The sequence below is a fragment of the Ovis canadensis genome, chromosome 8 (assembly GCF_042477335.2).
Source record: "Ovis canadensis isolate MfBH-ARS-UI-01 breed Bighorn chromosome 8, ARS-UI_OviCan_v2, whole genome shotgun sequence".
Classification (NCBI taxonomy): domain Eukaryota; kingdom Metazoa; phylum Chordata; class Mammalia; order Artiodactyla; family Bovidae; genus Ovis; species Ovis canadensis.
Window position 1 is genome coordinate 51,240,083 of NC_091252.1, and position 12,292 is coordinate 51,252,374.

Consider the following 12,292-nt stretch of genomic DNA (forward strand, 5'->3'; position numbering starts at 1 on the left):
GTTTCTATTAATAAGAAAGGTATGAGAATTTGAGTCTTTGATGAGACTCTGTCTCTATACCCCAAATATGAATCCAGGGTACAGTTTAAGGAACTGATTTTGAGGAGTTGTAAAAAAGGAGAAAAGGTCTAAGGTCTGGTAAGGGTTTGGGTTGCCCTAGACTTGAATCTTCATTTGCCAGGTTTTTTCCAAGCGATCTTAGTGCTATGAAATTCTTGTGGTTTGCTTATCACACTGTTTTAGTGAGGCTAAAATAGTTCATGTGCTGATGCACATGTGATTTCCAAATATTCCAGTTGGGATGGTAAAGCAAAAAAGGTGAATATTTTATTTCAGGTAAATTCTCCTTTGATATGATAATGAGCTTTTGTTTCCTTCCTGGAAATGTTTTTTGATGCCTTCGCATACAATTTACTAGTTCAGGGATACATTTACATCAAATTCTTGTACTTTTCTTGATGAAATTTATAGCTTATTTATGATGCCATCATTACTTTCTAATGAGAGTAAATCAATAATGTACCAATTAATCCCCTTAATGTTATTCAAGATGTTAATAAGCTGATTGCAAGAATAATGTTCTATATATACATAAACCACTTCTGTTCATGAATTTAATTATTGCACATCTAGCATTTTGATGCACATGAAATTTTCTTGATTTGTTATTAAGCTTTATACAGGTGGCAAATGTAAAAATAATTCTTCTAGAATTTTACAAAGAAGAATAAAAAGGAAGCATCTGGTAGCAGGGATATAAGAAAGTCTTGACTTAACATGTGAGATGGTTATAAATTGTTTTGATTTTGGATGTGTTTACTCCCTCACACCATAAGGGTCGTTTTCAATAAGAAAGTCAACCAGGAAACAGGACTCTGACACCTGTTTTATCTGGCTTCATTTATTCCTGAAAATGAAGAGCTGGCCTTTGTTGAGCTCTTAAAGATGAACCAGTCACTATTCCAAGCCCTTTACTTCATATAGCTCTCACCTCACTCCATGGGGTAGTTATTACCATCAACCCGACTTTGCAGATAGTAATTGTCAAACAGAGAGGTTAGCCTCTTGGCCAAATCACCCGGCTGCTAAGTGGCAGGTCTGGGATTCAATCCTAGGCCATCTGTTTCAGAATCTGTGCTTCCAACTTCACCAAATTAAGTCTGAATTTTCTTTCTTAAGGAACATAACCAGAAATATTAGCATCTCTGTCTGAAGAAGCCAACATTTGAAACTCACTTTACTGAAAATAAACAGAAATAGAAAACAGCGAAGATGTGATCTTATTTAATTCCTCATTTTGCAAGAAGACAAATGAGGACCTTGGAGGTGAATTGCATACCTATAGTCACACAGTAATCAGGGCAGAGACAAGGCCATGGTCTTTTACTCCCTAGATCAGTGCTCTTCCCACTAGGTCAAGCTGCTTCATTTATCTCCTTAGAAAGGCAAATCCTATCTTAGAGGAGAAAAAACTTATAGTTACATCTTGAGTTGTTCCTTATAGATCTAGTTAATTTAAAGTGATGTTTTAAAAACAGTTCTAACATAGTTTCTGGGAATGACATATTGTTTGCCTGAATGTACAATTTTCAGAAGATAAATGTATGGTATTAATATATAGTTCCCTGTGGTACATTAGTTCAAATAGCTCAACTTTAAATAAGCACTACTACAGAGAATATATATATATATATCAGTTCACTTCAGTCACTCAGTTGTGTCCGACTCTTTGCGACTCCATGAATTGCAGCACTCCAGGCCTCCATGTCCATCACCAACTCCCGGAGTTCACTCAGACTCGCATCCATCGAGTCAGTGATGCCATCCAGCCGTCTCATCCTCTGTCGTCCCCTTCTCCTGCTGCCCCCAATCCCTCCCAGCATCAGAGTCTTTTCCAATGAGTTGACTCTTCGCATGAGGTGGCCAAAGTACTGGAGCTTCAGCTTTAGCATCATTCCTTCCAAAGAAATCCCAGGGCTGATCTCCTTTAGAATGGACTGGTTGGGTCTCCTTGCAGTCCAAGGGACTCTCAAGAGTCTTCTCCAACACCACACTTCAAAAGCATCGATTCTTCGGCACTCAGCTTTCTTCACAGTCCAACTCTCACATCCATACATGACCACAGGAAAAATCATAGCCTTGACTAGATAGACCTTAGTCAGCAAAGTAATGTCTCTGCTTTTGAATATGCTACCTAGGTTGGTCATAACTTTTCTTCCAAGGAGTAAGTGTCTTTTAATTTCATGGCTGCAGTCACCATCTGCAGTGATTCTGGAGCCCAAAAAAATAAAGTCTGACACTGTTTCCACTGTTTCCCCATCTATTTCCCATGAAGTGATGGGACCAGATGCCATGATCTTCGTTTTCTGAATGTTGAGCTTTAAGCCAACTTTTTCACTCTCCACTTTCACTTTCATCAAGAGGCTTCTTAGTTCCTCTTCACTTTCTGCCATAAGGGTGGTATCATCTGCATATCTGAGGTTATTGATATTTCTCCCGGCAGTCTTGATTCCAGCTTGTATTTCTTCCAGCCCAGTGTTTCTCATGATGTATTCTGCATATAAGTTAAATAAGGGTGACAATATACAGCCTTGACATACTCCTTTTCCTATTTGGAACCAGTCTGTTGTTCCATGTCCAGTTCTAACTGTTGCTTCCTGACCTGCATACAGATTTCTCAAGAGGCAGGTCAGGTGGTCTGGTATTCCCATCTCTTTCAGAATTTTCCACAGTTTCTTGTGATCCACACAGTCAAAGGTTTTGGCATAGTCAATAAAGCAGAAATAGATGTTTTTCTGGAACTCTCTTGCTTTTTCGACGATCCAGCGGATGTTGGCAATTTGATCTCTCGTTCCTCTACCTTTTCTAAAACCAGCTTGAACATCTGGAAGTTCATGGTTCACTTATTGCTGAAGCCTGGCTTGGAGAATTTTGAGCATTACTTTACTAGCGTGTGAGATGAGTGCAATTGTGCGGTAGTTTGAGCATTCTTTGGCATTGTCTTTCTTTGTGATTAGAAAGAAAACTAACCTTTTCCAGTCCTGTGGCCACTGCTGAGTTTTCCAAATTTACTGGCATATTGAGTGCAGCACTTTCACAGCATCATCTTTCAGGATTTGAATTAGCTCTCTCTCTATATATATACACACACACTTACATACATACATATATATTTAAAAGTGTTAGTCGCTCAGTTTATGTCTGACTCTATGACCCCATGGACTGTAGCCTGCCAGACTCCTCTGTCCTTGGGATTCTCTAGGTGAGAATACTGGAGTGGGTTGTCATGCCCTTCTGCAGGGGATCTTCCTGACCCAGGGCTCGACATTGCAGGCAGGTTGTTTACCGTTTGAGTTACCTGGGAAGCCCATATATATTTAAAAATCAGATCAAAACATACTAAAGTGAATTGGAAGTTTTTGAAGGCATTTAGTTTCTGGTGTGTCTGAATCACAGAGCCAAAAGAAGATTAAGATAATGATCAACAGACTGATTATTCTAAATATATATCCTGCATTTGAATTACTTTGGGGACAAATCTTTGGTTCCTGATCATCCCTATGTTTCATGTGGAAAATGTGGTTTTTCTGTCTGATTTTAAAAAGCTGCGTTCAGTAATTGACCTGTAGCAGTCCATCAGAAAAATCACTTAGACACATGCATCTGTGGTGATGGATCAGAATGGAAACTCTTCAGGTTCAAAGCTTGTATAGGCTCTTTAAGATCCATACTAGCCATTTGAGTCCCTGGAAATTTTCAAACATTTTTAAGTTGTTGAAATTTTTCATTTCTTCATGGAAATCCACCACCCCACCCCCCGCCAGCGCCCCACCCCAACCCCCTGCCAGCCCCCTCTCCCCGCCTTTTCTGGCCAATTCAAGAAAAGTGTTGTAGAATAAATTGTCTGAGTCCATCAAGCTGTGATTGCATATTCGACTAAGTTTTTGGAGCTCCAGTTACTGTTACATTTTTGGAAGTTTCATTTCTAACTAGAACCAGTAGAGAGGGTGGCTTATTCCCTTGGCTGCAGGAGTTGCCAGATATGCAGAAGCAGGAGAGCAGAGTTATTAACAGTCCAAGCCTTGGAGCCCTATGATCTAAAATTGCCAGTGTATGTCCCTGAAAGGGCTGCAGAGGTGACATAGCCGAATGATTGTGGGAGGAACAAAGGGGGCAAGCCCTGCACAGTGGGCCAGTCACTCAGCTCCCTGTGACAGTGACCTGGCCAGGAGTGTGAGGGCAGTATGCTCACCTCGGGCAGGCTCTTCATTTTCTTTTTGGCTGAAGAGATGGATTTTACATTAGTTGTTTCCAAGCTTATGCAGGCCAAACAAAACATGCTTGCTGGCCAGCTGTAGCCCATGGGCTGGTGTGAGATTCTAACAAAATATGGTGCCTTGTATGGAGAAACAAGACCATGCTCTGTTTATTGAGGAAACTTCCTCCCTTGCAAGAAAGTGAAAGCCTATCAAGCTGGGCTTGCAGCAAAACTCTTTACTTGGAGATAAATAAATATTCAATTTTACTTGTGATATATCTGAAGATAGAGGAGGAGAAAAGGGATAGAATAATCTGTAATAGTCCTGTGTTACATGAACTGAGCCAGAAGTGAAATATGATCTAAGAGTCCTAGGAATGGAGAACAGAAATACAGTTCTGCCATGTTATTTGGTGACCATACCTGAAAGAATAGCTGTTGAAATGGAATATTACTCAGCCATAAAAGGGAACTTATTTGAGTCGGTTCTAACGAGGTGGATGAACCTAGAGCCGGTTATACAGAGTGATGTAAGTAAGCAAGAAAAAAACAAATATCATATATTAATGCATGTGTATGGAATCTAGAAAGATGGTACTGATGAATTATTTGTAGGGCAGCAACGAAGGCACAGACACAGAGAACAGACTTATGGATTCAGGAGCCGGGGAAGGAAGGAGAGAAGGGTCGTATGGAGAGAGTGACATGGAAATATACATTACCATATGCAAAATAGATAGCCAGTGGGAATTTGCTGCATGACTCAGGGACCTCAGATCAAGGCTCTATAACAACCTAGAGGGATGGGATGGGGGTGGAGGTGGGAGGGAGCTTCAAAAGGCGGGGGACATAGGTATTCCTATGTCTGATTCATGTTGATGTTTAGCAGAAACCAACACAGTACTGTAAAGCAATTATCCTTCAGTTGAAAATAAATTTTTAAAAAGGAGAGAAAAAAAGAAGAGCTATTGGGTTTTTCAGGGATGAGAGTGTCAGTTCTCTTATGTCAGGATTAGCATTTTAGAAGTAACTCAGAGGAAAATACAACGTGCTTTTCACCTTGAAAACTCATTTAGCACAGATAGATTTACCATTTATGTTATTTTAAAATCATATCACACATATTTTGTTTAACAGAATGCTATCTCATTTTATCTATTCATAATTTGATAATTCTGTAAGTGAACAGAATGAAAAGAGAATAATACATTTGTTAGAATCACCTTAAATTGAGGTTTAATTAATTCCTCACCTGTGCTATCGTAATTATTTATAACTTCTGATTTTTGCACAGTACTTGCATTTAATTAAAACTTTTTCTACTTTAAGGCCCCTTTACACTTATTTAGAATTGAGCAGCATTTTGATTTATAAGTATCCCTTTCTCCCACTCAGTTTCTTAAGGTTCTACCTCAACTCAGGCCTGGAGAAGGACATGGCAACCCACTCCAGTACTCTTGCCTGGGAAATTCCATGGATGGAGGAACCTGGTAGGCTACAGTCCATGGGGTTGCAGAGTCGGACGCAACTGAGCGACTTCACTTTCTTTCTTTCTATAGTTCCTTTTGGAGAAGGAAATGGCAACCCACTCCAGTGTTCTTGTCTGGAGAATCCCAGGGATGGAGGGGCCTGGTGGGCTACAGTCTATGGGGTTGCAAAGAGTCGGACATGACTAAGCAACTAACACACACAGACACACACACACAGACACAGACACACACACACACACACAGACACACACACACCTCCCCCCCACCCCCAAGGCCTTTTACTCTCCTTTCCTGAACTATTACTTTACTTTGAATCAGTACCATGAAGTTTAGCATTAATGACCCTCTACAGAGCCTAGCTGCCTTAATTATACTCTACACTTACCTTGAGGGTTCTGTGTAACATTCATATTTATATATAAGTACTCATGTTTGTTTCAAAAGGAAACATAAGGGAAAGATCATCCTTTTTAAAATGACATTTCCTAAATTAACTGTATAGCATTTTCAGAACCATACTTTTTCATGCTAAGAATATATTAAACTTACCAGTAATAGGCTTGGTGCAGGCGGCACACTTTTTGGCATAAAGATGGTTGTAGCAATCCAGACAGAATGGATAGTCATCTCTGGACATAAACTCTTCCTCACAGAGCTCTTTCCTACAGCCGCTGCACAGAAAACACTCTTTATGCCATGGCTGGTCACGAAACGTTATCCCACCTGAAGTTATCACCTGGCAAATGATCAGAAAAAAGGCAATGACCATGGGATGTCTTTTGTGATTCTCTTCTTTGCCCACAAGTGGTACTTCGAGCTACCCTATCACCTTGTGTCAGGATGTCTTTTTCCTGTGATTTCTTTGAACCAAAGTAAAACAAAAGGCTATCTCGATCAAATAGAACTGATGAGAATTGTCCTAATTTTTCTCCTACAGTGGTATAGGAAAGAAGCAGGGTCATGATGAGCTCAGGAAGATAAAAAAAGATATAGGCCCTTGATTTCTTTGCTCATCTTTCTCTTTCTTGTTGGTCTTCAAAGATCTGCCATTAGAGTTAAGATACTTTCTATGCTATGCTCTAATGTTCATATATAACTTCTAAGAATCCTTTAAAAAAGCTATTTTTTCCTGAATGCTTTATTCAGCAGTAGCAACCCTGAAAGGATTTGCTAAGCACCATTCCTGGGTGGTGCTAGTGGTAAAGAACCCGTGTGCCAGTGCAAGAGCTCCAAGAGACTCAGGTTCAGTCCCTGGGTTGGGAAGATCCCCTGGAGAAAGAAATGGTAACCCGCTCCAGTATTCTTGCCTGTAGAATTCCCATGGACAGAGGAGCCTAGTGGGCTATAGTGCATGGGGTTGAAAGAGCTGGACCTGGCTGAAGTAGCTTGGCATGGCACGCATCATCTGCTAATAATGACCAATATTTCTAAGATGTTTTTTCAGTCTTTAGTCCTGTACTTAACCTGTTCTTAACATTCTCAACATCCTGATGCAGTATCTTCCCTCTTTAGAGATGAACCACTCCAGAGTTAGAGCAGTTACATCTCTTGCTAGGGACACACAGAGTGAGAATTCAAACCTGTGGTCTGATTCCACAGTCTGTGTGCCTAACCACGAACATATACTGAGACGAGATTGCTTTGCACTGATAAGCCACTGAGAAATCTTTGTTGAATGATGAAGAAACACCAAGGGAAAAAATGTTTGAAAAGCAATTCTACCATTGTACCTAGCACAAATGGGATGACTGTGGGCAACTCTGTGAGTTTTCAGTGCTAGGATTCAGTCATCAGTGCTGTACATTGAACCTTAATGTGTGATGTGTTAGGGTTTTGCAGAGATGCTTGTTATTCTGCCATAAAATATTTTCTAACCCAGTTTAATGCATGGATTCTACCTTTTAAAAGACTGAGATATCTCAATTTAAAAATCAGATGGAAAAACATTAGACAACTTTACTTGTATAGCAATTTTTAAGTCCTAGCATCTTTCAAATCCATGGCTGGTGAGCTCTTGGGGGGTGGTTTCGGAACCTGGCAAGCATTCATAGAAATGTCTTCTAATGACTGAAGCAATGTGATATCTGAGATGGTGCCTGTAGGCTTTGTATGCAAATTAACTAGATATAGAAAAAGTCTATTCTAAGCCGTTCTATTGTGACAAATTAAACAAACAACTGTCTATGCTCCAGGCTTTTGAAAAGATTATCCTAAAAGATATTTAAAAATTTTCCAATGACTACCTTAATAATTAAAGATATTTGATAGAAAGTTATTTTTTGTAAATGAGAAAAAAATATATACTATTTTAAATAAGTAAATGGGAAACATAATGGTGTGTCTGAACTAAAGCAATTTAAAATGCCCCCTACTGACTTCAAATGCCTTACAACAGGCACAGCAGAATTCAAGATTCTTTTGATTTGTTTGGTCAAATGATTAGCAGGCAAGGCTTAAAAGATTCAAAACTTGAAAACTGTATTCACAGCAAAATGAAACTTGATGTACACACTAAAGATTGTTTCATTATGGAGATGAAACTCTGGAACATTAAAAATAGCTTGTTTGTGATTATATTCCTTTTGAAGAGGCAGACAGGCTAAGATGAAGTCTAACATCCAAGCCTGGTTTTTGATACTGATTGATCCCAGGATTTAGAACATGTTTCTTCTCTGGCAAAGTGGGGGCAACAATGATTTTGCCCTCAGTGGATGACAGCTGATCAATTTTGGAACATGTGAAACTTGTGGAATTTGAATTCAAAGGACTATTGTTTGAGGTTACTTGCTTTCTGGTAGAAAATACATTTTAGTTTCAGAAAATAAAATCTATGAAAAAATTCTGTGGGCTGGTTGTCAAGTAGTTTTTGCTTATTTTCTTTTGTTTTATATTTGGTCTTTGGCTTGGGTTGAAACAAATTGTTTTTCTTCAGCTTGGATCATCTTGATTAGAAACATTTATATCCAGTTTTCCTTAAAGGACTTGTGGTTTTAAAAAATTAAATAGAAAATAATCTGGCATGTTGTGATCTTTCTACTACCCAATACAAACATTTCATAAATTTCTGGGGACTTAAAATCATGTCCTAAATATAGGGCAGGCTCCTCTAACCTGGGAAACATCAGGGCTTTGGCCCCAAACAGTGCTCAGCTATGATATACTAGAGAAGATATTTGAATCTCAAATAGCACTGAAGGAAACTTTACATCGTGTGCCCAACAAATGATTTTAAAATGACTCCCACAAGTCTCATTTTAGGGTAAGTCCTTAAGAAATACAGCCTAAAAATGGCCAACTTAGTTGTCCCTCAAAACAATCAGGTCAATGTATCCATTTTATTTCCATCATCTCTTTCTAAATGCATTTCATTGACTGATACTTTTGCAGAGCTTCTTCTTCATCTGTCTCAGGGTCATAGAGTCTAACTGTTTCTTGTAAAGTCATTTTCTAAGTCAGTATTTCTGATAGAGTAATGGAAGTCTGCATGGTTGAGATGGTTTTAGGTCATGTTACTTTCAGTTGTACTTTTCAGCCACCACAATCCTAAAGGAAATCTGTCCTGAATATTCATTGGAAGGATTGATGTGAAGCTGAAACTCTAGTACTTGGGCCACCTGATATGAACTGACTCATTGAAAAAGACCCTGAAAGATTAGGGGCAGGAGGAGAAGGGGAAGACAGAGGATGAGATGGTTGGATGGCATCACTGATTCAATGGACATGAGTCTGAGCAAGCTCCAGTAGTTGGTGATGGACAGGGAAGCGGCGTGCTGCAGTCCATGGGGTTGCAAAGGGTCGGACAGCAACTGAACTGAACTATCGTGTAATTTAATAATTGTAACTTAGGACTTTATCGATGCCTCCTCAAATGCAGCATCAGTATTTTAAATGTATGTAGAAACTTACTGTGTGTGTTACTTTGTAGATAGTGGTAATGACATGCTAGCTGTCTGGATGTAAATATGCAAATAGTCTTCAGAGATCTGCTAGAGAGGCCTGTCGGAGAAGGCAATGGCACCCCACTCCAGTACTCTTGCCTGGCAAATCCCATGGGCGGAGGAGCCTGGTGGGCTGCAGTCCATGGGGTCGCTAAGAGTCGGACACGACTGAGCGACTTCACTTTCACTTTTTACTTTCATGCACTGGAGAAGGAAATGGCAACCCACTCCAGTGTTCTTGCCTGGAGAATCTCAGGGACCGGAGGGCCTGGTGGGCTGCCGTCTATGAGGTCGCAAGAGTCGGACATGACTGGAGCAACTTAGCAGCAGTAGCAGCCGCAGAGTAGCCTGTAGATCAAAAGTGTTTAGAAACCACTGTACTGAATTAGTACATGTTTCCATGATTCAGGCTTTCTGATCACAACTTACAGGGGTATTTGAAACTTATGATACCTCACAGATCAAGGATTCCTTTGAGAACATCAATATATATTAATGGATTACAGACATGTTATCAAGGTGATAGAGATGAGTGACTTCATGTAAAAGCTTAGAGGATAAAAAAAGAATTGTACCAAGTTTACTTGAAAAATGTCTTTTTTTTCCTATTGGAAAAGTTTGAATGGGTATCCAAGTTAAAAGGCCCTACATGAAGCTTTGCAACTGGAGGTGAAGGAAACCACTTGCAGTGCTTAGCCTTCTGTCTAATGAATGAGTTTCCCTAATGATCTTGTCACTCTTGATTGTCATTCTCTTATCTGTCTACTGCTAGAAATATAAAAGCTTCAAGCCAAGAAGACATTTACATTGCTTCGATATAAAGTGAGGAGTGAAATATCCTGTTTAAATTGGTTCCCTTAGTCACTCTGTGAGACAAATCCATCTCCCTCTGAAATTATATGGATCAAAAATTTTCTAAGAAATATTTGTATTCAAAGAGAGATGTGGGTCCTTCACCAGAATACGTGAAACCTTGCATGAACAGCAGTGAATGGAACTGGAATATCAAATCACTTGAGCTTTTGGAACATTAAATTCATGTTCTGGTGGCATTTTATGGTGATAAAAATAGATGGGCTTCCTCCCTGTGACAGGTAGTGCTTTTGAACTTGTTGAAATTCAATACTAACATGTGTGTGCAAAGATGGCTATAATATGATAGTATCAGTTAATTACAAATATATAATGTTGCTAAAAAGCAATGGTTTGGAAGATTTCATAAGCTTCATGCTCTATAGATATTTACCTTCTTACAAAAGCTGCAGTAGTGAGCAAACTCCTTCTCAAAACACGGCACACAGTAATTGCCACTCTCTTTGGAAATCAAAGGTTTAGTTCCTATTGGCTGTCGGCAGTGCTCACACACAAAGCAGGTTTCATGCCAGTAGTTACCCTTAAATTCCATTTTGCGGGAACCTGGACCCGAAAAGTAAGAGTCTATTAGTACAAATCAAGTTTCGTTGTTTTCTTTCAAGCAGTAATACATCAAATCACTTAAACTATATGTTAAGGCAATAAACTAATCAGCCACATAGAAAAAAAAATAGTGTTTGGCTTCCAAAACATTTATCTGAAAAAAGAGGTCAATAGAATTCAGCCACAATGATGGTGAATCACTCTTTCACTGGAAATTCTTGTGCTGTTTCATAATTTTATGATGTGAAAGGACTATAAAAGTAGACTCTGAAAGGCTGCACATGGTTTAGATAAATTGGGCCATAATAAGAATTACAAGGATATTAGGAATGCCCAGGGCACAGACTTCTGAGATTGATGTTGTGTAGTTACAGTCTCCTAGAAAAATCTTTGAATCTATAATGAGAAAATGAGATAGAATTGTTCTTATGCTGTTGTCCATAGGTATTGAGAAGAGGATCAACGAAGAGGATTATTACTTGCCTAAAGGTGTAAGTTTACATGGATCCTTGCTTTCCCTGAGAGAAAAGAAAGATGACTGACCCTCAGACCAGTGTTTGTTGAGATACAAAATGATGCTTGATTCCATTCTCCTATGATGGGCTGTGCTTTTTGATGCTATTGGTTCTGCCTAGGACAGGGTGTTAAATGCAGTTTTAGCATTATTTATTGGTGTAGATTTTGTTCCCTGGTTCAGTTTCTGGTTCAAAATGTTTCTATGAATTATGTTTATGACAATCTATAAAAGACAGTACACTTTGCCCAATGGAAACAGAAACTATAATCTTTTCATTTCTAAAGTACACTTAACAAGATAAAGAGATAGTAAGAAAGATGTCTTTCTGAAAAGCAGGGTTTTGTGTAATAGTCCCCTTTATCTATGAGGGGTACACCCCAAGATCTCCAGTGGATGTGTGACGCTGCTGCTGCTGCTAAGTCGCTTCAGTCATGTCTGACTCTGTGCGGCCCCATAGACGGCTGCCCACCAGGCTTCCCCGTCCCTGGGATTCTCCAGGCAAGAACACTGGAGTGGGCTGCCATTTCCTTCGACACTGTAGGTAACACCAAACCGTGTGTGTGTGTGTGTGTGTGTGGGTGGGTGGGTGGGTGTGTAACCGTGTGTGTGTGTGTGTCGTGTTTTTTTCCCTATATATACAGACCTATGTTATAGTTTATAGATTAGGTATTGC

The 12,292-nt window shown here is 39.4% G+C and overlaps 1 protein-coding gene across 1 annotated transcript in view; it reads right to left on the reverse strand.

The window, feature by feature from the left end:
- The window catches only part of FHL5 (four and a half LIM domains 5), a 61,591-nt gene that overhangs the window by 4,713 nt on the left and 44,586 nt on the right, over positions 1-12,292 (reverse strand). The window contains exons 4-5 of the mRNA XM_069599245.1: positions 10,933-11,102; positions 6,298-6,484 (exon numbers count right to left, since the gene is read on the reverse strand). Coding sequence (XP_069455346.1) covers positions 6,298-6,484; positions 10,933-11,102 — 357 coding nt within the window. The remainder of the gene's footprint in view (positions 1-6,297; positions 6,485-10,932; positions 11,103-12,292) is intronic.